The 23,365-nt window shown below is 51.0% G+C and overlaps 11 protein-coding genes across 11 annotated transcripts; 9 read left to right on the top strand and 2 right to left on the bottom strand.

The window, feature by feature from the left end:
* Window positions 1-1,240: 1,240 nt before the first annotated feature.
* On the top strand, window positions 1,241-1,480 carry M431DRAFT_491329 (hypothetical protein; the record flags this gene model as incomplete). The annotated part of the gene is made up of 1 exon (XM_024916897.1): window positions 1,241-1,480. One exon carries the CDS (start codon window positions 1,241-1,243, stop codon window positions 1,478-1,480), a length of 240 nt encoding a protein of 79 aa, XP_024779388.1.
* A 791-nt stretch (window positions 1,481-2,271) lies between these two features.
* Window positions 2,272-2,508, top strand: M431DRAFT_61518 (hypothetical protein; the record flags this gene model as incomplete). The annotated part of the gene is made up of 1 exon (XM_024921590.1): window positions 2,272-2,508. A coding segment is annotated over one exon (237 nt), but the record flags the coding sequence as incomplete, so codon positions are not given.
* A 1,584-nt stretch (window positions 2,509-4,092) lies between these two features.
* Window positions 4,093-5,040, top strand: M431DRAFT_504679 (hypothetical protein). Its single transcript, XM_024918506.1, has 2 exons — window positions 4,093-4,764; window positions 4,848-5,040. Exon 1 carries the CDS (start codon window positions 4,352-4,354, stop codon window positions 4,709-4,711), a length of 360 nt encoding a protein of 119 aa, XP_024779390.1. The 5' UTR covers window positions 4,093-4,351; the 3' UTR covers window positions 4,712-4,764; window positions 4,848-5,040.
* Window positions 5,041-5,659: 619 nt separating this feature from the next.
* On the top strand, window positions 5,660-7,159 carry M431DRAFT_491332 (hypothetical protein; the record flags this gene model as incomplete). The annotated part of the gene is made up of 1 exon (XM_024916898.1): window positions 5,660-7,159. One exon carries the CDS (start codon window positions 5,660-5,662, stop codon window positions 7,157-7,159), a length of 1,500 nt encoding a protein of 499 aa, XP_024779391.1.
* A 1,245-nt stretch (window positions 7,160-8,404) lies between these two features.
* On the top strand, window positions 8,405-9,292 carry M431DRAFT_312954 (hypothetical protein). Its single transcript, XM_024914239.1, has one exon. The coding sequence runs from the start codon at window positions 8,614-8,616 to the stop codon at window positions 9,184-9,186; it is 573 nt and encodes a 190-aa protein (XP_024779392.1). The 5' UTR covers window positions 8,405-8,613; the 3' UTR covers window positions 9,187-9,292.
* Window positions 9,293-9,424: 132 nt separating this feature from the next.
* M431DRAFT_504683 (hypothetical protein) lies at window positions 9,425-10,634 on the top strand. The gene has a single exon (XM_024918507.1). It carries the CDS (start codon window positions 9,465-9,467, stop codon window positions 10,458-10,460), a length of 996 nt encoding a protein of 331 aa, XP_024779393.1. The 5' UTR covers window positions 9,425-9,464; the 3' UTR covers window positions 10,461-10,634.
* Window positions 10,635-11,260: 626 nt separating this feature from the next.
* On the top strand, window positions 11,261-12,131 carry M431DRAFT_312929 (hypothetical protein). The gene has a single exon (XM_024914237.1). It carries the CDS (start codon window positions 11,428-11,430, stop codon window positions 11,980-11,982), a length of 555 nt encoding a protein of 184 aa, XP_024779394.1. The 5' UTR covers window positions 11,261-11,427; the 3' UTR covers window positions 11,983-12,131.
* Window positions 12,132-13,649: 1,518 nt separating this feature from the next.
* M431DRAFT_312947 (hypothetical protein) lies at window positions 13,650-14,646 on the top strand. Its single transcript, XM_024914238.1, has one exon. It carries the CDS (start codon window positions 13,817-13,819, stop codon window positions 14,498-14,500), a length of 684 nt encoding a protein of 227 aa, XP_024779395.1. The 5' UTR covers window positions 13,650-13,816; the 3' UTR covers window positions 14,501-14,646.
* M431DRAFT_74151 (hypothetical protein) lies at window positions 14,474-16,418 on the top strand (the record flags this gene model as incomplete). The annotated part of the gene is made up of 2 exons (XM_024922197.1): window positions 14,474-14,496; window positions 14,555-16,418. The coding sequence occupies 2 exons, from the start codon at window positions 14,474-14,476 to the stop codon at window positions 16,416-16,418; spliced, it is 1,887 nt and encodes a 628-aa protein (XP_024779396.1).
* Window positions 16,419-17,810: 1,392 nt separating this feature from the next.
* On the bottom strand, window positions 17,811-19,412 carry M431DRAFT_2275 (hypothetical protein; the record flags this gene model as incomplete). Its single annotated transcript, XM_024913619.1, has 3 exons — window positions 17,811-18,531; window positions 18,622-18,891; window positions 19,327-19,412. 3 exons carry the CDS (start codon window positions 19,410-19,412, stop codon window positions 17,811-17,813), a joined length of 1,077 nt encoding a protein of 358 aa, XP_024779397.1.
* Window positions 19,413-20,293: 881 nt separating this feature from the next.
* M431DRAFT_504688 (hypothetical protein) lies at window positions 20,294-23,067 on the bottom strand. Its single transcript, XM_024918508.1, has 4 exons — window positions 22,701-23,067; window positions 22,529-22,625; window positions 21,866-22,458; window positions 20,294-21,796 (listed from the first exon to the last, which is right to left on the bottom strand). The coding sequence occupies exons 1-4, from the start codon at window positions 22,819-22,821 to the stop codon at window positions 20,712-20,714; spliced, it is 1,896 nt and encodes a 631-aa protein (XP_024779398.1). The 5' UTR covers window positions 22,822-23,067; the 3' UTR covers window positions 20,294-20,711.
* Between the last annotated feature and the right edge of the window lie 298 nt (window positions 23,068-23,365).

The following is a 23,365-nucleotide window of genomic DNA, read 5'->3' on the forward strand; positions in this document are numbered from 1 at the left end:
TCTAGGCGGCAGACGCATTAATGCCCTCGGGCGTATGGATGGCTGCCCTATCGGGGCGCGTTTGCTATCCGGGGGGTTGTTCATGTTGTTACCAATCGTACAGTACAGAGTACCTGTTGAGGTTGTTGGGGCCACGAGAATGGATGCCTGCTTGTCCGCCTCAAAATCCAGTTAAGACACGGTTGGGAGTTTCTCGTATTGCCTGCTCGCACCAAGTACTTGTACTCGTCCGTACGGAGCGCTGCAGTCGCATTCCCGGTACCAACAGCAGGGCAACGTTTGGAGTCGCAATTTGTTTGCCCACGTCCGCCATGCTAGCAGCCAGGTAAGTAGGAGTCCGTCGAGTCAGCCAAGGCACCTGGATAGAGATGGAGATGTTGCAACATACGGAGAGCCATGTTCCGCGGTTTGACATCTGCCCAAACACAACAACCCGCCCCCAGCAAGACTCCCAAGGAAAGCCGCCGAACGTGAGCAGCTCGTACGAGCATGAGCACTACAGCAACACTAGCAGTAAGCTTCAACTGCTGCTCTCCATCATCTCAACCCCCTTGTCGACCAGCAACCCTGCAAGCTGTTTGGTCCCCACAATACCCCAAATCTCCCAATTAATCGGGACGTCGGGGCTGCTGTAGCTTTTGCGTGGCCCAGAAGATCCCTGGCCCATGCCGGGTTTGGTTTGCCCAACGCTTTGTTTTGCAAGGCGGTCGTGTGTCATTTTGATTAGCGGCATTGGCGACGTGTTCAAGCATGAATCAGTCGGTTTGAAGCGTTGAAATAACGGGACAAGTTGCGCAATGTGCTACCATGGAAGGTTAGGAGGACCTCAAGTACAAATACTTTGCGCCTTGGGTACAAGGCATAAAACACAGATACGGAAGGACACAGCACAAGGTAACGGGGAAGGTTCTCTCACCCTCAGTCCTGCGTACTCGACCCAACTTTCACAGGGTCGGTGTTATACATGTGCTGTACATGGCATTTTCGGTTTTATTCTTTCACAGTGAGCCTGTCTGTTGTTCAAAGGCTTCGGTTGTTTGCCTCCGACTTCCCCAGCGCTGCTGCACGCCCCTTTTTCCCGCCTGCTGCCAATGCTGCCTGGTCCACCAAAGCAACTGTAGAAACTTCAATGCAGGAAAATACTTTTTCGTTACTTCCGTTACCCTGTCTCTACCTAGTACCTTGTATCATCGCTACCAGATGGAAAGTTTCTTGTCAAACGTACCTCCCATGTGAAACCATGTACATCTACCGCGGTAAACAAGGTACAAAGCCATTGGTGCTTACTAACGTCGCACACCCCCCAAGCTCCCATGTTATGCAGCTTGCCACAGCATCCCCGGATTCTCACGAGTTTCCCCGGAGCGCCTCTCGTGCGTCCCAAATGGCGAATTCAGCCCCCCCGAACGTGAGTCGTACACCCCCAAAACTCTCTGCCCAGCGCCGTCCAGGTACCGCCTATGCTTTTGCGGCTGCATAAAAGGGCGGTTTGACGACTGCCGAGGTACAGGTACAGGTACCAGCTTCATATGAAAGCTTCCGGGTTACCTATTCGTAGCCGCACGCCCCCTTTCTCCCCTTCAAACGCACAGTCTGTTCTCACACGCCCTCCTCGTCCTGGGCAGCCGCCCTTCCGGCCCCCGGCTATGCCTTGTTGTTTCTTTTTCTTCGTTTCCAGGTTTCTTCTTTTGTTTTGCCCGTGCAGTGGTCTACAGCTAGGGCCTCGATCCCCGACCGACCTGCCCTCTCGCTTTTATAATTCAGTCTCTCCTCCTGCTGCAAAAAGCAAACTCGGGCCACGATCCCTTTTCCCTCTCCAATCTCCCGCCTAAAGCTGGCCTTTGCTTTCCTAGGCCCCTTTACTCCCACATCAATTTGTTATTGCCTGTGCATCTCTGTTGTGATATCAACTTGACCAAACTCACCACTTTTCTCTCTTTTCTTCCTGGCACCGGCGGACCTCCCTTAGCCCGTGCTCTTCATCGGCAAATATCTTCCATCACTACCAGCATCTAGTCGAACTTGACCAAGATTCTCTTGACCCTCATAATCTTGCATTATCATTCTGCAGATTGGCATCGCTGCATACTACTTTTGATACCACTTTGCGAGCCCAAGAAATTGTTCGTATTCATATGTCTCTCTCCGCGCGAAAAGTCAACATTTATTCTAACTCAAAGATCTCAGTCTCGCTTTCGCATCATCCAATTTCATCAGCATCTGTTCGTCGACTCAAATACACACTATACATACCCAGTCAATACCGACAACATGTCAAGCGGTCAAATTGCTGCGCCTTTTGCTATCAAGCCTTCCCAGCGGGCTAACATCCGGCTGGCAACGGCTCAGGACCTTTACTCCACGCTGAGCAGCTGTCTCAGCCCGCTAAAAGGACATCAGCAATCAGCTATTCCTTTTGATACCAAGCAAGGCGACGGCTCCTCAACTCCTACTCATCGCATCCTTGAGGATGACTACACCGTTCCAGCGCCACCTCCGCCTAGCCCTGTTAGTTTCAGGGCCGACCGCTGGCCCGCGCCAGCTTGTCACTAAAGGGGCCGAGAAGCTGTTACACTACCTTCAGCCTTGTTCCTCGGAGTCTAAAGGGTCCAGCTTACATTACAGCTGAATGCACAGTGTCGCCGGGCTAGCACCGGCAACATTCATCCTTCGTTTCGTTCGTTGTTCAATTAGGGTTTAGATGGACGGCCTTTGTATTGTTTTGCGTTGCGTTGCTTGCCTTTGTTCCCTCTTGAGATATGAAAGAGGTTTTTTTTTGGAGTTGGGGTGTTTAGGAATGGCAAATGGGCAAAGGGTGGAAATACAAACAAAAAACAGCCCTGTGGATTGCCTGCATTTGCCCAGGCCAAGCACTTGGCAGAGAGCACGGTACAAGTGGCGGCGGATTAATGGTTTTACGGGGTAGGAGTCTTTGTCTGCTTGTTCAGTTCAATCATCTTTGGGTCGAGTCATTCTCCTCCTGTAATCAAACTTTTTTGTTGATGCTGCACTACATCATGTTAGAAGCTGAATGTCTCGCTGTTGCGCAAAAACAAGACTAGCACGGCAGAATGCAAATTTCGCGATGCGTACCAGAAAGGAACTAGCAATGCTCAGCCTTGAAGTGATACAAGACAGTCGGAGGGGATTGACTCATAAGAGCGGTCAGAATATGTCAGCCATTGGATATTATGCCACCTTCTTCGCAAGAAGGATGTAACTACAATTATGCATGCGCCCAATCAGTTGCTGCTTTGCCACCATCATTGGCTTACACGAGATGGCCACAGAAACGAAGCTTGCCGCTATTGCCATTAGCGATGAGGCCGAGCAGGGTGGCAATTGGCAGCGCAGAAGCACAAGCAGAACATATTTAGCCGGAGACGGTATAAATATATAAATGAGCTGTATGTGTGCGCGCAGACGAATGATGCGCCAGATGCGGCCGTTTACGAGAGGTAGCACAGCGGAATGTAGGTGTCTAGACACGAGCCAGATTCTTGTCGCAATGAGGTACATTGAGTAGTAGGCCCGATTCAGCTTGAGATGGGACAAGGCCAACTTATACAAGATTAATTCAGTCAACTGCTATGAGCTGCGATATACGTACTTGGTGTCGTTTTGATAAGGTATTGTGATCTCCTCTACTCAGATGCCGAGGTAATTTCCTTATTGGGAAACGCATCTATTGTTCCTCTTATTGCTACCTTGATGGATATAGTCGCAACAGCCTTGAAGCACTCATTATGAGCCACCTCTACAATGATCCAGTTGTTATATCCTACCTTCTCTCATTAAAGATTGTATCAGTGGCATCTCGCTGAGGATAGTCTTGCTATATAGATGAATTCCCTTAGTTCGTATAGATAGCCTGCCTATTTTGTTCTCAACACCAGGAAATGCTCATCACGACTCAATCAAGGCCAAGAGATCCAAGACATGAGGCTTCATTATTGCTACCTAGAACCCTACTTTTTCACGATGAATCGGACATCCCGAGACAACATTTTAGTCATGGGAAGCTGAGCTGTTGGTATGGAGACGGGTTTTTGCTGAAGAAGAGGTCTCACACCATTTGCGCAGTGTTGTAAAAGTTCAGCTCAACGAAGAACTTTTGATCAGCAGATATTAACAAAAAGAAGGAAATGTGAGCAAAGTCTTGGCAGAAACCATCTTTCTGGGCGGATGGAAGAAAAGTATAAGTAGGTAGCCGACGTCTTGAGTCGGAATCATGAACAGCTTCAATCACAGACAAACAGACAACACAGCATCTCTCTACTCCCTTCGCCTTCAGTTATCCCACCGGTTTCTTACCTCGATTTGACCTCAAATATACAAAGACACCGACAATATGCAGCAACTCTCCCAGCTTGTGGCCTTCTCCATGCTCGCCGCCTCGGCTCTGGCCAGTCCTCTGCAGCCCAGAGCCCCCGCTGCCGACTGCTATATCAACAAAAACACCGCCTGGTGGATTCCGACGGGAGCCCCTACTACGCCTCCCACGGTGACGCTTCAAACCATTTGCAAACAGGGCGGCGTTGGAGGATGCCAGCAAAACCTTGGGCGCTTTTGCGTTCTCGGCGACCTTGACTACTGCGAGAGCCTCGAGGAGACTCTCGACTACTATCAGAAATATGTCAACAATAGCCACTGGGAGTTCCCCTCCGTGATTCAGTGCGGCAATCTTGCACTCAGTGTCGCTGCTACCTAAAATACAACCGCTTCTTGCGTATCTGTGGTATAGTCGGGTTATGTTAGACACTGGTAAGTTCAAGGTTTAGAGAAGTACCACCGACCGACTTATACTCGGCCCCTCGAAAGTGTCATCGGACTAACGTTTCTAAAAGGTTATTATGGAAAGAAGAATAGATAGCCTGCTAGGCATGAAGGATATCACTATCAAGGGACTGTATTCACAGTTTACTCAGCTTCAATCGTTTTTACATGTATATACCGGAATTGATGGCTCTTTGGGATCCTGCAGTCTTGATGCGAATAGCGCTTCAAGAAAATATAAACGCCTAAGGAGCAGAGATGCCGAATGCTGTTTTTTTCATGTGATTGTGTGTAAGAATCTTTAAGTGTAAGCTACTCTTCGATGCAAACATAATGAAAACAGAGATTCTCTCATACCGCCTAATTTGAAGAGTAGAATCTCATCAAAACTTCCATTCAGCGATGAGAATTGTAGATTACAAGTGCTGTAGCCGTCCGTCTCGGCAAAAGTGGGTCTTCGCGGGGTCGTGTCTGAGGGTTCCGAAACCGCGTCGTTGCCGCGTCTGCGGGTCGCGTCGACACGACAGGCATGAAGCCTTTTCGAGAAAAACCAGCGCTTGGACTTTCCAACCCTAGCAAGTTCGTTGTCGAGGCAATTTGGCTCCCCGTTCCTTCTCTTCTTTTCTGACTTTGCAACGCTTGTCAATTTAACTCTTTGCTCTGTGTTCTGCTTTCCCATTCTTCATTTTCATCACGTCTGCAAGCACTCGCTCTTTCCTTGCTGTTATTCTGCAACCGTGATTCTTACTCAAGCCTGCACGCATCATTCCTGCCAATTAAAGTTTTTCCCTTGTCTCGACTACAGGTTAGGTTAGGCACATTGCACGGGAAGGAAGAAGGAACAAGAGAAGCAAGCAAACAAGGAATAGCAACAGCAAGAGCCATGGCGCGAACCACGAGAAGCCGCAAAGCCGAAGCTCCTTCTGCACAGCCCATCAGCAGCTTCACTCGCGTCTCCAAGAGCCAAGCTTTCCCTGAAGCAACCAAAAAGGCCGTCGTCTCCAGCGCTGAACCGACGAGGAAGAGGAAAGCTGCAGTCGACAATGCCGAGAGCAACCACCCCCGAGCCACCAGAAGGACCGTCTCGTTCGCCCCAAGCAGCGACGAGGAGCCGCAAGCAGCACCATCGAAGCGTGCCTGTCGAAGAGACTCGACAATCGATGATGCCGTGACGGTAACAATCGCAGTGGCGCCTCCAGCTGCAAAGCCTGCGTCAAAGGCCCCGGTCAAGGGGAAAAAAGTTGCAAAGTCAACGCCTTCGCGAGCTGCCGCTGCCCACAAGCCCAGCGAGTCGACCATCATCGCAAAGTCGAAGCAGGACGGCAAGGCCAAGACTGTGCAGACAAAGCTCGACGCCTTCCGCCTGGCCGGCCAGAAAAAGACTCCAGCTCAAGGCATTGAGGCCGAGTTTGGCCCCGAGCTCGTCGACCTGATCTGTCTGCACAAGGCGTTTCTTAAAACCGTCACCCTCCAAATTGCGCACAACGGAACCATTGTACCAATCGATATCTCGTCCATTGCGCCACACATCACCCGTACCTGGGGCAAGCGACAGGTCACAGTCGACGACATCCGAAGATGCGTTGCCATCCAGACATCCACCCGGGATTCCAATGTCGTCTCTCCCTTTATTGTGTCCGACTATGGCCGTGGCAAGATTTGTATAGAGCTACACCCTGACCATGACAATGGTTCAGTGGCCATCAACGAAGAGAGGCTCTGCAGACAATTTGAGGAGAACCTTCGAACTCTTTGCGCGAACCGAGCCCATGAGGACATGGCCGATGTGGACGTGCCTCTCGCCAGCCTATCTCTGGACGAGCTTCCCCGTGCTGAAATCAAAAACATGGACCATGGTATCAAGGCCAACCCCATCCTGGCCAAGGGACACGATGCTCTCTCTGCACTCAAGGGAGGGATGCTTGCGAAACAGCAAGATAAGGAAATCAAGCAGCAGGCTACTGCCGCAATGCTAAACCCCGACGGCTCCAAGATGAGCCTTTTGGATCGTCTACGACTCAAGCAGCTCGCCAAGGCCAACGAACCTCTTCCCCCAACAGGACCCGAGCTTCAGCGCCGAGCTGCTTTGAACCGAGTCATTGACGTAGCTGCTACTATTTCCATGCTCAGCTTGTCGACTCCTGCGTCTCTACCAAGGCAAGCCTTTACGATGGGACTCGTTTCGGACAAGCTCAAGGACTCCCTGCGGGTTCCTGTTTCAAAGGAGGAGGGAATGATTTGTGTGCGGTTGATTGCCACCGAGATTGCACCCGAGTGGCTCAAGGTTGTTACCATTGGCGGCAGGGAGAACGTTGTCATTCAGAGGGCCTCCCAGCCTGTTGATCGAGTCATCGAGGAGCGAGTACAGAAGCTGCTGGCATGATGGGGCGAACTTCATCCTTTTGCGTCACACTTCAACCAATAATACCTGGATACTCCAAACATAGAGGGGAGGCTTTTGTATTCTTATATCGAGGAAAGCTTTGAAGCATTTTCGATTGTTTTCAACATTGCATTGCGCTGCGTTTTGTTGGTACTGTTATATATTTACATCACGGCAAGAGATGGTCTACGGGAGCTTCTGATGTACAAGACAATGCATGCGTTGGAGTATGGAGTTTTTGCATAAAACAATGGTTCAAGAAGAGGTTTAGATGTATACTAGACACTTTGATAGTGTAAAGAAACTGGTGATTTGTTGTTTCATTCAAGTGGCTAATGCGGTGACGGGAACTCTACCACTCCTAGCGTGTAAGATATGTAGAGAAGATACGGCAATGCATGTAAAAGGAGATTTTGCCTACGGATCTTGGCCGATGCTACGGCACAACATAACGGCTTTTTGCTCTGCACTGCAATTGGAGACCTAGAGCCTTTTGTTATCGTGGATGGAACCACTTTGTTGATAGGAAAAGATTTCGGATTGGATTAGTTCCCGCAGCTTCTACGAAAATCACCGGATCCTGAAGAAGGCCCCTTGCATTTCTAGCCACAACAATGTGAGCTCCTGGCCTGTTAGATGATTCATAGCTTCCATTGAAAGCCATTCGGCCCCCAGCCCCGAGTCACGGCCGTGCTATACCCGGCCGTTGCCGGAGGATAGCTATCCATTGATATCTATTAGTATCAAGTAACCATTACGCTTCCCACCGCAATCCGGTTCTCGCAGCAGACTGACTGCATACCTAACTTGCATGTTTATCATCGGCCGCTGCACTAGAAAAGGGGTGTGACATCGAAGGCTTTTTTTTTCGAGGGCCTAAAGGCGGGCCCGATGGCGGCTTTCGAGAAAAGCCTGCAAAAGCTCTGCTTTCTGCCGAGGCTTCTGTTCCATAGCCCGGGCGCGGCTCCGCTTCCCGGGGGAGCTTCGTCCGATAACGAAGCACCGGACGGGGGCTATTTTGGTGGAGAAGCCGCATATAGGCTTCTTGCTTCGGTTACTAGATTTGCTGTGGGAGGCACACACGAAATATCGTGATGTGTGAATTGATATATTCTACCCATTGCCCCCTCCAATTATTGGAAGTTCGGTTTTTTAGTCTGGATTCCGTATATCGAGATATGATACTTCCATTCTATGATGAAAACTCTGCCTTGTTGTATGAAGAAATCATTTGTTTTTGTTTAGGTGCAAAATCAACGACTTTTACCTAAAAAACTTCTTTGCGTTCTGATGGCAACTTGTGACGTTTTGGCACGCTACTTCTTTGCCTCGTTGTGCTAAAAGACTTATCGTTGGTTTCTCGATAGAGAAGACTGTCCTTGATGAAATTTATTTGACGGGCGAGTCCTCGGTCTTGGTGTTATTGCGAATCGAATACATCCCGATCCGCAACCATGTCGGCCACCGAAGAGAAACAACACATACCGACGAACTCTCCCGAGAGTAACGGCATCTTAGAGCCGCCACAGCCGCTATTGACTTATAAGCAACCATTCGAGAGGATAACTGAACCGACAAAACCATTGGACGTCGTGTATCGATCACCATCTCACGTGTCTGGTCCAGACGTACTAGGGCCATCTTCAATACGGCCGCCGACACCGCCGTCTAATTCTGGACCCCACGAAGAAGCAGGAGATGAAATCTACGACCGCGTGTCGCCACACCGCAAGCATGTCATTGTGACCATCCTTTCGTTTTGCGCTTTTCTAGCGCCGCTGTCAAGCACGAGTGTCCTCGCTGCTGTCCCCCAGGTGGCAGAGACATATCACACGACTGGGTCCATCATCAACGTGAGCAATGCCGCGTATATGGCGCTGATGGGTATATCGCCGGTGGTATGGGGACCCATGAGCCAGGTGTTTGGCAGGAGACCAGTATGTTTGGCTATTTCTTTTTTCCCCTTTGGATGGAGGTCGCCTCTTAGTCGCGTATCTCGTTGTCCGTTGGGGAACGACAGGGGGTAGCGTAGTTCGCATGCTGATTTTATATAGATGACACAGTTAACCACGGTGTTGTTCTTCTTGCTGAGCATAGCTACTGCTCTTGCTCCAAATCTGGCATCATTCTTCATCTTCAGAGCTCTCTCTGCTTTTGAAGGAACAGCCTTTATTTTGCTGGGAGCAGCTTGCATTGGGTAAGTTAACTAGCATATCAACATTTGCGGTAACGGCTGACGATGGCTAACTTGCGTGGTAGCGACATATATCGTCCTACGGAGCGAGCAACAGCTCTCGGGTGGTTCATGTCCGGAACACTGATCGGCCCTGCCGTCGGCCCCTGTATAGGTGGCATCTTGGTGACTTACACGTCGTGGAGGTCCATATTCTGGCTACAGACGGCATTGGCTGGCACAGGAGCTCTGGGTGTCTTTTTTCTTGTGCCAGAAACCATCCACCGCAAAGCAATCGACGACTTGCAAGACCGCTCCAGGAAAGAAAAGGTCATAGCTATACTTCACATGACGAACCCAATTCGAGTGATGCGCCTGTTCAGATACTGGAACCAGGTGTTGGTGGCATTTGCCAGCTCAGCACTCGTATGGAATATGTACAGCTTGCTCACGCCGATTCCGTACGTATTGAACCCTCGATTTCACTTGGAGTCGCCGTTGGTGTCGGGACTCTTCTATCTAGCCCCTGGAAGCGGCTACCTCTTGGGGACATTCTTCGGGGGGAGATGGGCAGACAGAACGGTAAAGCTATGGATCAAGAAACGCAACGGCGTACGTATCCCAGAAGATCGTCTACGGTCCGCAGTGCCGTTCATGGCAATTCTCATGCCAAGCTGTATCCTAGTGTACGGATGGGCAGTTGACAGAGCTGTGGGTGGCATTCCGGTTCCGGTTATCATGCTCTTCCTGCAAGGCGTCGGCCAGCTCTTTTGCTTCCCTTCTCTCAATACGTACTGCTTGGACGTGATGCCCGGTCGTGGCGCAGAGGTGACAGCAGCAAACTACTTTGTTAGGTACCTGGCAGGGTGCGTGGCTACAGCCGTTGTCCTTCCAGCCGTGGAGAACATTGGCGTTGGTTGGTTTGAGACCATATCAACTGGGTTGGTGATTCTCTCGACCATCGGAGTCTTGGCCACCATTCGATGGGGCAAGGAGTGGAGGGAAAACATCGATGCAAAGAAAAAAGGCACAGCCAGCGATGAGTCCGACGAAGTGACGGACGTGGACGACAGTCAACAACAAGAGGAGAAGGTCGTCGATGGTGAGAAGCCAAAAGAAACTGTTTGATGAGATATGATGGCGATGGCGTTTAGAGCATAGATCTTTAGATACTGAGGGATGAGCGATGAGTGTCAGGATACAGCAACATTTATTCCCAATGTAAGGGGCAGTGCGATGAGGTGAGCTTGGATATGATGCTCGCGTGTAATAGAGAGAGCGGCGATACCCTCGAGGCTGAAAAATAGGCTATATAGTCATGGTAACGAATAGAGTTCACGATTTATTTGATTTAATAAATCAATCCTCTCATATGGTAAAGGCGATTCACTAAGACCAAAGGAGAGGAAGATCTTGCTGCCCAATGCCACTTTGCATCAACCATGTAGCATCGGTGTTGCGACCTGCTGTGGTTCGTAGGTTTGAGCAACGTCGTTGTTGCTGGGAATACGGAATACTATACTCGTAGCAGAGCCTCCACTCCATGCAAGAGACAGAGTTTACACGCTTTCGTGTACTCCGTAGAACAAGCTCAAAGCACACCTCGTATATCTGACGAGGAGCATTTTGCATGTTGCTCCGTAAATTCCCCGAGTGCAGGTCTATTTTTAACCTGAGCAAGCGCCTTCTTTCTTTTGTCATTACTGTAATCCACCTCATATGGGATGTCTTACTTGTCTGATGCGCGCCGGGCCTTGGCATGTGGGTGTCTCAGATATCGGCGACAGATGTAGCGAGTCGTACTCGGCAGCGGCTGAGTTGGTTGCGACCATCCCATTGTGTCCAAGACATACATGGTGGTGTGTGGCCTTGTCTAAGCGGCATCAAGAAGACGCCTCACGTCTACTGTAGGCAGCTGGCTTGGAAGCTTGGAAGGGGGGCTTAGCAAAGACACTGGCGACCGTTGGCAGATTGCTGGACGGGTATTCAATCCGTAGTCGAGTCTTGGCGGCCGATTCTTGTCACCCTATGCTGCAGACGGGCCACTTTTATGACTTAGGCCAAGAATCCCTCCACGGGGGCTTGAGCGAACGAGATGACAATGGACATCGGAGCTCCACCACAAGTCAATAGTGGAATGGTAATTCTGCTGCTCGGTAATATTTTGATGAAATATTGTGAACCCCGGCTCTGGAAAAGGAGAAGCTCACGGCTGAACCGATGCCTTGAACCCCTAGGACAGTCAAGTATCACGAAACCATTGAAGAGGAGTTTGGGATGGAAGATGTGCGTGTGCGTGTTGGATTTCAAAATCCTCCATTCGATGGCGATATCACGCAAGCCCTCCCCAGCCTATCTGGTGATTGATAGGCCACGACGAAACGGAACCGGATTTCGGGAGCCTCGAGAATGTGCACCGCCCTATTCTACCCCTGTCGTCGACGCGTGTTTCATGTTGTTCGGCGGGATGGTTGGACGGCAAGGGCCCACGCCACTGCGTCTGCTGCTTTTTTTTTTTTCTCTTCTAGCGACAGAGGAGATTCCACCATTAGCTGCGAAAAAGGCCGATCTTGCCGACCATGAGCGAGGCGTAAGAGCAATGGACTTGCTCAGCAGAGTTGAATCTCTCCCCAGAGTAACTCGTAGTTGACAGTTCAAGTCTCTTGGCGTAATCCCGAATGGCTCTCTTTGTTCGTCCGTCGTCTTGGCTGTTACAGTAGACGTCTCCTGCGGCATCAAGATGACGCAATGGTCGATCAACAGGCCAAATGCCAACAGTTGAAGCTCACAGTCGCAGCACAGGGATTCCTTGGGCGGCACAGTCGGGGCAGCCGTACGGGATTCCGGCTGAGGCTCGTGCAGCGCTGATTGGCCCAAGACAGGTAAACAGCGCTAATGAGGTTATTGGGATGGGCTAGGGAGGCCCTAAGTTGGGTGGCTTCGAAGAAATGCGCCATGCCGCTGTGATGGAGGCTATCACGGCCCTTGGCGCTGCTTGCGTCGTGCCCTTTTGCCGTGTGAGAACAACACCACGGTGGTTGAAACTCTCAAACTCTCTTTGTACAGCTTCTTTATTCGGTCCTTCAAAGAGCAACTCGGCGGTATAACAACAACTCGCAAGGGCCATGACCTGTGGCTGATCCAATCCCGTGCGGGTGTCTTGCTGGGGGGTCTCAGTTCATTCACCGTTGGACGGGGCCTGGCTGATAAGGCGAATCAAGCCTTGTAAAGGCCCCGGGAGGCGGCTGTAGGCGATGCGTGGTCTTGCTCCGTAATACTGCTAGCGGCACTCGCATACATTGGATTATTCCCAGTAGTCTCTCATGTGGTGAGCATTAGCACGAGTAGGTACAGCTGCCTCGTTGATGCTGAGAGAGAGCGAGAGAGCGAGTGTGTGTGTGCGTCGTCAGTGCGGATGCGCGCGTCTGTATCCTGTATGGGGGGATGCGGCTCGTCGTATCATGGCTGCAGCTCCATCGTCTCACATACACACTCACGCGGCGATTCGCCAGTAAGGAGGATTGCCCGCATTTAGTTTCTTTGAGTGCAAGGATCAATGAATGTGTGTCTGATCCCAAAATAGGGTTTGCGCTGTCAGTGCTTGTGGGTGATGAAACTGGAGAGCAATGAAAGAGAGAAGATTGGAAGCCTCCACTGGCTGGGTTCATCCATTGATCACAGCGCAGCGGTTTAGTGTTCAGCCTTTTAGTGTTTGGGTACCTGAGATTTAGTGGACTCGACTGCGTACAGTAGGCCTAATCGCTAGCGGCCCAGCAAAAAAGTTCTGCGCAGCGCATCCATCGCCCTGAAGCCTCAACTCAACTGTTCAAAGGATTTCAAAGACTTCTCTTTGCCAGTCATCTTTTATCTACCTGCCCTTGTCTCATCCGCTGCCTGTCGATCGCTCTTTGCGCGCGCATGGGCTGCCCAGCTGAGTCCAGAGGCTCCTGTCAGTTCCCACTTGGCGTGTCCCTTTTGGGGGACCCTTGGACGTCGTTGTTCTAACTACCTTGTAGGCTCCTGTACAAGGTTTATGGTTATTACAACATAAACTCTCAACCCAAACTCTGGGCATTGTTGCGCCTTGCTTCTTGCACAAAGCCCTCCCCTCTCTTATCTGTCTTATTCCGGCCTCATTTCCCCCATTCATAATCTCCAGGTTACTTTTCTCTTCGCTTGCCGGCTCTCCACCGATTTCCTCTCTTCCATATCTCGCCCTCTTGCTTCCATCTCAACCCGAGACAAAGGTAATCGCCACCATTTTCTTACAGGAGGGGCACTTTACTCAGCTTCGCCTCGCATTTCCAAAAAAAAAAATCAATCTTGCTTCTCATTCATTGCGACAATCCAATTACTCTCTTGTGGGAAGAAGAAAAGAGCAAGCCGAAGTACGAGGCCAACGGCAATAACATCTTCCTCGCGATTGCGCCGCCTACGAAATCCACAGTCGAGGGTGTTCGTCACCCTGCCACGCTCCAGCCGCCATGGAGCGTACGGCTTCCCTTCTGAGCTTCAGCAGCCGCTCCAGCTCTGATGCCTCAACGAATCGAAATGACCCCTTACTACCATACGCGGAAAGCCTTTTGGAGAAGAAAGCAGCTCGGGGACAATCAGTCTTTGGACGGGGTTTATATCGGAGAATCCTGATATGGACCGTCATCAGCATGATCATCGTGTCGTTTGCCCTATTCAAAACCGGCGATGGCATTGTAGCGGATGCGGGTTCGCGATTCACACAACCTAGCACAACACCCTCAACAGGGAAGGCTGCTCCGGCGCAACCTACAATAATCGGTAACGAGGATGGCGGTCCTGTCTTGGTGATTGTGGATAAGGAGAAGGAGGCCAAGGAGAAGGAAGCCAAGGAGAAGGAGGCAAAGGAAAAGGAGGCTAAGGAAAAGGGTGATGCGAAACCCGAGGAGAAGAAAGAGGGAGAAAAGACAGAATCTAGTCAAGACAAGAAACCAGCAGACGAAGAGAAGAAACCCGAAGAGGGTGACAACAAGGACGGCGAGAAGACAGCGGAACAAGACAAAGGGAAAGACGGCCAGCAGAAGCAGGTACCCGTCGACGACAAAGATGAACTGAGCGCCGAAGAGGACGCAGAGGCACAGAAGAAGTGGGACGAGGACCTGAAAAAGATGCCCTGGCTCAAATTCCCACCGTAAGTCTCTGATTTTTCATACTCCAAGTTCAGGCTGCTGACATGGCCTTTCTTCTAGTTTGAATGGCTACTTCCATGGTCTCAAGGCTCTGGTGGCCAAATCCGAGCATACTCCCGAGTATCCCAACCCTGCTCACCAAGCTCCTCTCGGCGAGCCTCCTCTGAATCAAGATGTCCCGACACCCAAGCTATACAATCCTTACTCCCCCGACTCGAACGCCGAGATTTGCTACCTTGATAAGAACAACACTATTCCGGCCCCCAGTCTATACGCCTATGAGGGAGTCCCGCAATACATGCCCGACCCGTCCATTGGTTCCCACTCCATTTTTGGCATTCGGGATGATGTATGCTTTGATCGATTTGGCCGTTATGGGCCCTATGGCTTGGGTTACAAATTGGTTGATGGTGGTTCGGACGTTGGAGTTGATACAGAGAGCTCAGGCAGCGAAGTTGTCTGGGAAAAGACTGGACAAATCAACTACGGCCAAATTGACTGGGCCGAGGTGCAGGACCGATGTGCTACCGCCAACAAACACCGATTCGCAGAGCCGGACCCGGACACCGACATGCTCAAGCTCGTTGACGGTAAGAAGGGTCGGATCGCTATCGTCATCCGCTTGTACACCGGCTTTCCGTGGACGCAACTGGTGGTCTTGAACTTCCGGGCCATGATCAACGAGCTGGTTCTCAAATCTGGAGGAGAATACCACGTCCACTTTCTGCTGCACGTCAAGGACAACAACTTACCCATTTGGTCCGACGACGTATCGGTCCAGCAGCTGCTCGACTCCAACGTACCTCCCGAGTTCCACGGCCTGGTGACGTTGTGGAGCGAAGCACAAATGGAACTCTTCTATCCCGGCAAATTCGAAGACCCTATCGGCAAGCCTCCCATTAACAACCCCGCCATGAGAGGCGTTCACGGTGTATTCCGCAGTGCTCATCTGCCCCTTCAAGTGTTTGCCCTGCAGCACCCAGAGTATGAGCATTTCTGGAACTGGGAGATGGATATGCGGTATTTGGGCAACTGGTACGAATTATTTGATCGCTTGGGCAGCTGGGCGGACAAGCAGCCGCGTAAACTGCTCTGGGAACGAAACGAGCGCTACTACATCCCGTCGCATCACGGCACTTGGGAAAATTTCACAGAAGCCGTCGAGCAATATACGAAAGACTCTGGCAAACCTGGTGTCTTTGGCCCTGTCAAATTTGACGAAGGAAAGCAGCTACGCTTCGAGCAGCAAGGAGAGTCTGTCATGCCTAGCTCTTGTGTCGACGATCCAGAGAACCCGGAATGCGGTGTCGGCGAGGCAGCGGATCTCATCACCCTGAACCCAATTTTCGACGTGCATGGCTCTGCTTGGGTTTTCGCAAACGACGCGACGGCCTATGGCAAGACTCCGCCAAGACGATGCGCCATCATCACGGCATCGCGACTGAGCCGTCGTCTTTTACTGGCGATGCACGAAGAGGTGTGGCGCCACCACCACACCATGTTTTCTGAAATGTTCCCTCCCAGTGTCGCGTTTCACCATGGCTTCAAGGCCGTATATGCGCCTCACCCCGTCTACCTGGACCGTGCCTGGGATCCCCTAGGCAGTGCAGTCGACAAGGTCTTCAACGGCGGACGCGACCACTCGACCTCGGCCGTGGGAAGCCCATTCGACCTGCGCAACGAGCACAACCACAAAGGCGCAACGTGGTACTTCAACAGCGAATTCGCCGGACTTCTGTGGCGGCGATGGCTAGGATACGCTCAGCGTGACACTAGAGGAAAGGATGGCCACCGTAAAGGCGGAGGCAAGATCCTCGGCGGGAAACGAGCAGAGGAAAGCGAGGAGAGCAGCGGGCGCATGTGTCTGAGGAGCTTCCTCGTGCACCCAATCAAATTTGAAGCCCCTGATGAAAAGAAATTATGAGAGAGATTCCCATGATAAAATGGGTCACAAAAAGAGGTCTTTGGCGCGCTCATTTTCGAACCAACGGATGCATACAGGAACGGCGTTTTTGCTTCTTTTCTTTCTTCTTCTTTTTTTTTTTATACTTGGGGGTGTCTGTCTCTCTTTTTTATATACATACATAGACATGTCTTTGGACAATAATTATAACCCGAAAATGTCGAGGGGTTTTCTCCACAGCGTTGGCTTCTACACCCGCTGTGCGAGAAGAGATGGATCAAAGTTGGCTTTACTAGAAAATCGCCCCGACAAAGTGGTGTGTTGGAAGAATTAGAAGTATGAAATTTAGCCGACATGAAGGGAATCAATCATGTACAAACATTGGGGAGTCATAGAACATAGGGGATTATAGCAATTTTGGATATGATATGATTCAATCACATCTTCTCTTGATACGCCTTCTCTTGATACATATTGCTTGATGGAAACACAACACATGAACTTATTTGTTATGAATGGGTAATACATGACATTCGAACAGCATCATCTCAGTTAAAAAAAAAAAAAAAAAAGGCAATTCATTTCACTCATAGCCTAGCTCATCTCTCGCCGTACTAATGCTATTTCCTTCCCATCAGCATAAAAGCTGCCAAACCGACCCAAAGCATAAAATAGATCCCCCAAAACTTTCCCGTCTCCCTTGCAAAAACCCCACGATATTTGATTGCACCTTCTCTGCACCCAACGCAATTTTCAAACCCCGTTAAATACGCCGCGACGAGAGCGCTAGACGAGCAAACTGAACACTTGTTGTTTGAATTGCCCCTTCCGAATGATGAATATTAGATGCCGATTCATTCACTCCACTCCTGGGAGTGAAACGAAACGACCCTCAGCAACCCTAAAAGACGGTGCTACCCAATGAACACCCAATCTCTAGAGCTACGAGATATCCTTCCTCCAAGAAGACGTGAGAAAAACAAAAGATAAGGAACCAAACCCGATAAAAGAAGACGGCAAAGAGGCAGCCTTCATCTCATCCAAGAGACAAGAGGTCACCTTCATACCCAATTATGCTTATTGGCATTTCGAACTGGTAATATTTCAAGACCGAAAAAAAGGGCATGGTATCGAAGAAAATCAACGCAAAATCGGAACCAAGAACAGTCAAGACGAGAGAAAAAGACGACAATGGAGAGCCGCGCTTTGACGCCATCGACACCTAAACGCCGCTTTCCCTCCGTTCCTTTGCCACACTAAACTGTAGTTGTAGTGGCAGTCATAGCAAGTTTTGTAATGCGGATGAGAATAATAGGAAGATATTGGTCAAGTTTCGGAAGTTCTCATTCCTCAACAACAAAAAATTCCCTCTTTGCTCAATTATTTCTTCAGCACCGCATCGTAAATGCTCAATTATTTCTTCAGCACCGCATCGTAAATGCTAAGCAAGCCAGTAATGGCGGTTCCGGTCAGCATGCCCTTGTAGCCTCCGTAGACAGCTTCATTGAGCCGTTCGATGGCTGCTTCGGAAAGGAGGCCACCAAAAGTGACGCCCTGGCCATAGACAACAAACGAGACGAGTGCCTTGACGATGCTGAAGGTCAAGGGATCGACAACAGTCTCGGGAGCCTGAGCGCGAGAGCGAGTCTTGGGTCCGCTGGAGGTGTTTGTGGCGCTAAGATTGAAGAAATAACCAAGCAGGCTGGGCAGGATGAAGCTGGTGAAGGCCCAGGTCAGAGCGGGAGACCAGAAGCTCGCAGTGAGCAGGAGGAACATGTCAGGCAAGTAGACAGGGTGGTCGGAAGTGCCGAGGAAGCCAAGAGCAGGGATAGTAAAGGCATAGCGGTTAGCCAGGATCTCCGGCCGGATATACCAAAGTTCGAAAGCAGAGACAACGAGGAGAATGCTGTTCACATTGCTGAGAGTTTCGCGGGTGGCATTGGAAGCCTCGCCAATGCCGCTCTCTTGGTAAAAGGACGAGACGTGGCGGCGCACGGCCAGGGTGGAGCGGTCGACAGCTTGAGCGACGTCGGCCGGCGTGGCGGGAAGAGGAATGCGCGAGGCGACGCGGGACAGGCTGCGAGCGGGAGTCTGGATGAGGGCAGTAGAGGCGGCGCGGACATCTTCGCTATCTCTAGAGAGCGGGTCAGACAAACGAGAAAACACTTTGGGACGCAACGCCTCTCAAGATCCAGAGGCGGAGAACGTTGGCGAGAATACGTACGCAGAAATCAGGTCCTCGGCAGTCTTGGTGACCCTCCGCTTGGCGGCCTTGACGCCCTTCTCCAGCTCCTCCTTGATGGGCTCCTTGGTCTCCTTGGGCTCTTTGGATTCCTTGGGCTCCTTGGACTCGCGCTTGACGGGAGAGCCCAGGGCCTTGGTTCGGCTGGCGAAGTAACCAGACAGCTCAGATCGGGAGGAAAGGCGGCCGCTGTTCCCCGCAATGAAGTCGTCGAGAGCGGACTCGAGCTCCGTCTTTTTGAGACCATCGTAGCTAGTTGCCGGGGCGAGCGCATGTTAGCCTGGTTTTTGTTTTGTTTTGTTTTGTTTGTTGGAGCACAGATGCGAGGTGGGTAATGCGGCGACGCGCCAGAGAGAAGCGGGCAGCGGTGGAATCGAACAAAATGAAGTGAAATAAAGAAGATGAAGATGAAGAGAGACAGAGAAATGGCAGAATGAAGATTGAGCGTGCTCTTGGAAGTCGCGACTTCTTTCTGTCCGCGCCTGCCGCAGCAGTGAAATGCGCGGCGCGCCACCGCCCACGAAAGGCGGCAAGTGCACACAATGAGAAGGAAAGAGGGAAGAAAAGAGGACAAATCATCAATGACGCAAGGGAGAGCAATGCGACATAATGCAGCCAAGCAAATAAATTGCGTCGCGATAAGCTCATCGAGAGTGAAGAAAGAAATAGAACGGCAAAAACACATACTTCTTGAAGCCGACTTGGTCCGCCAATTCCACCAGGTCGCTCTTGCGCTGAGCGCGCAGCCAGCTATTCGCAGGCCCGGTTGACATGGTCGCCTTTGTTTTGTTTGTGTTGAGAATGAGAATGTCGCGATAGCGATGCGATGCAATGCGATGCGCGATAGCGATGATATCCGTCGCCAAAATAAATAAAAGGCGGCCCTAACAAAGACGGGAGATAAGATCGAGCTATAAAATAATAATAAAAAATAGAAAAAAAAAAAGAGGTTGTCGAATCAAGAAGGATGAGAAATGATTCGATGCCCAATGATATTCTTGCGGTGTGTGTGTTGCGTTCCAAAAGAAAAAAAAAACTAAATTAAGTGATTGGTTGGGTGTGATCAAAGCTTTCCCGTTGCTTTTCTGTCTCCGTAGTAATCACGCTTTTTTTCTTCTGCAGCTTCTTTTCTCTTTTCGCTTTTGTTTGCTTGCTGTGTTTTTAAGATAACGTAGGGCTAGTAGGCCTCATTGGCTATCCGAGGCGATTGCAAAGAAAATAAAAAGCGGGATGTCGAATGTTTTCTCTCTCGTGCCCTTCTTTCTTCTTGCGTTGCTGGGGGGTGGTCCCTCACAAAAGTAGATTCGCGCGGGGACCAAGGCGAGCTATTTGTCTTGTTTATGTTGTCCCATTCAGGACTAGCCCCGATGTTCTCTTGCTGTGGTGTGGCTAAACGCTCAACGGGGCAGGCGGGGCAAAGTCGCCTGAGCTTGTTGCTGCGTTTGCGAGGTGCCACGCTGGCAGGCGGCTACGTGCTGCCCGCTCGAGGTACTGCACTAACAGCGCGGTACTTGTCGAACCCAAGCTTCGGCTGCGCGTGGCTGAAGCATGGGCGAGTTTTGAGCCCAAATGGCGACGAATGGGGCCGTTTGCGCCGCTGATGCGGGTTTTACCTTTTTATGCTGTTGTGAGAGATTGATTACGATTGGAAACGGCGGGAGAGTTTTTTTCGAGGGAATCCGGGCGAGAGCAAAAGGCAAACACCATGCTCGCCTGTATCGACACCCCTGTTGCTTGCCCAGAGGAGTGCCATCAAGGATGGGGCCGTTGAGAATGTCCACTGCAGGGTTGCTCCGCACTTGATGCCCGGCACAACGACAAGGTAATCAATCACACGGGATGGGATGATGGGGTGCTGCGTTGTCCTCTTGCGAAAGCAGAATCAGGTCAATACGACTGTCTTTCTTTTTGTATTATCATTTTGATTTTATCTCTTTTTTTGATGTGTGATTATGTCCCTTTTCGAGAGGGGATGCCCATCCTCAAGGCATGTAAGTAGTAAGCTGAGTTCTTATAATACAAGATATAACCAAAACGCTTCTTTGCATAAAAAATTCTCGTAGATGGCGAAATCACTCCTTATCCACCCAGTCCACAAACTTCTCCTCTCCCCTCTTCACAATCCGGACAGGCACATGCATGCCGTCGTGCAGGTTAAGCGTCAGTCTCGTCGACGCCTGTCCCACCGTCCACAGGCTCTTGTCCTGAGCCTTCTTGTAGACCTCAGCCCTCTCGTCCCGGCTCATCTTGTCCACCTGTTCCGGAGTCGCCCACTCATCCACGGCGAGCTCGATGCTGTAGCTTCGGAAAATGACTGCCAGCGCCGCAATAATCTCGACGACGGCGATGCGTCGCCCCAAGCATGACCGTGCTCCGTCGCTAAAGGGAATGTAGGATCCACGCTCGGGCTTAAAGAGCTGCGCGTTGATATCCGAACCCTGGAAACCGCCGAAATCTTCGGAATCGGCGCCGGCGACGACTTCGCTCCCCTGGCCGTTCAGCTTCTCCTTCGTCAGGAACCAGCGCGAAGGGTCGTAGTCGAGGATGTTGGATTTGCCGGGCGTAATCTTGCTGGGGCGCGTTGGCCAGTATCGCGGGTTCACATGAGTAGACACCGTCACCAACGAGATGCCCGTGTCCTTGGGAATCACGTATCGAGTACCGTCCATGACAAAGCTCTCGTCGGCATCGGGCGAGATCTTCTTGGGAATCTCAGACACGGCCGGGACCAATCGCAACGTCTCGTACATGGCGGCGCCAATCATGCTGGCAGTCATCGGGTTGACCAGGCTGTCGTAGTCCCAGTCTTTGGGGTCCTGGTTTCCGAGGATATCGTCAATGTCCTTTTGCATCCTGCGCTGCGCCTCGGGGTGGGTTGCGAGATAGATGATGGTGAAGTGGATGGCGTTGGCCGTCGTCTCGTGGCCGGCCACGAACATGATGAAGGCGTTGCCGATGATTTCCTCGCGCGTCAAGGTGGCGTCCTTGTTGTCGGTTCCAAAGCACGATTTCGCAAGCTGTCCCATGAGATCCATGCCTTCTGCGTGCTCTCCCTTGCGAGCTTCTTCAATCTTTTCATCCAAGAGCTCATTCATGTAACTAACGTACTCATCATAAGACAACACTGCTTTCTTGACCTTCTTGGAGGGAATCAATCCTACAGTCACGCTGCGTTAATATTACACATAGCATGCACAAATATGCAAGGCCAGGGGAGCAGACTCACTCAGTATCCACCGCGGAATAATAAGAAGAAGTAAGAGGTAATGCAGAAGAATCTCCATAGTGTCCGTGAAGCTCAGCTGGTGTCCATCTGAAGGCTCGTGAGAGCCGTACTTGACAATCTTGGGTTCCGTCCCCGCAGGGTGCGCCTCGCCAGGCCACAGCAGACGCATGCCGAAACCAACATAGCTGATGATGTTCAAAGCCAACTTCATGGTATCACGCTGAAGCGATTTCAACGGCTCCGTTCTAGTACCCGTAGGGCCCGTCCACATCCGCAACATGCCCTGCGTCTGAGCAATGGCTTCGCGGAACACCAAGGCAGCGTTCCTCTCGTTAAAGGAGGCAGACGTGACTTTGCGATGCATGCGCCAGACGCTCCCCTCGGTAGTCAGCACATTCTCGCCAAACATCCGCAGAATGTTGTAGACGGCGGTCCACTTGGGGAACTGCTCCCGCTTGAGCGTAATGGTACGGATGGTTTCCGCATTGTCCGTCATCATCACCAGCCTGTTGGGAGAAACCACCAGGAAAGACTCGCCCAGCTTGGCGAACCAATCGTGGCGAGTCCGGTACGCAAAGTTGGGTATCATAATCCTGAGAAAAAACGACATATGTTAGCCTCTTTTTTTCAGCTGACCTATATTTAGAGAGAACTCGGCCGTACTCGAGCCAGCCATCCCACCACGACTTGGGGAATAGCTTGATGATGGGCACCCATAGCTTATGTGAGACCTGCCAAGGCAGCCAAAACGGGGAGCACGCTTCAAATTGAACGATTCCAAGTCAGCACAGTTCTAGACATTCCACGAAACGAGGCTACATAAGGTAAAACGCACGAGTGACAACATAAGGCAGACCACTTCTCTTGGCCTCATTAACGTGATATCGCAGGTTCAGGGCCCAGTTGATGATGCCGTAGGCGACCAGCACCGCAACCGCAATGGGAATCAGCGACATGGCTGTCGACGACGACGCACGATTTCCCCACACGAACTCGAGGTTGTAAGCACAGATTACTAACGGTTAATCGGAATTCCCAAAAACTGCGTCCTTGGCCCGAAGGGGGCGAAAGTTTCACCACCGGCTTGAATCTAAGCCGCTAGCAGAGCCCCTGAGCGAAGCGAAGGCAAAAAGAGAGCAAGGCCGAGGAAAGGGGAGATGATGAAGAAGAAAGAAAAAGGAATGAACAAGACAAGGCGAGAGGAGAAGCTAGTAGTTCATCAAAGGGCAGGGCAGGGTAGTATAAATATATAAATATAGACGGCAACTAACGTCAGATCTAACTGCATGGTGGGATAGGCCGCAGCCGCACATGTTACAGAAACGGGGTCCTCAATCTCTCCCGCCCCGACTAACTCTCCCCGTGTCAGTTTAAGTGTTCCATATTCGATGTTTCTGGCCCCCCCCGCATCCGAACTTCAGGTCATGGCGTCTATATTAGAACCCCCGTAGTGGGTGTAGGAAGAGTCACTTGTCTCTTAGCTTAAGCGATGGATGACTC

This window comes from Trichoderma harzianum, assembly GCF_003025095.1.
Source record: "Trichoderma harzianum CBS 226.95 unplaced genomic scaffold M431scaffold_2, whole genome shotgun sequence".
In the NCBI taxonomy this organism is placed as follows: domain Eukaryota; kingdom Fungi; phylum Ascomycota; class Sordariomycetes; order Hypocreales; family Hypocreaceae; genus Trichoderma; species Trichoderma harzianum.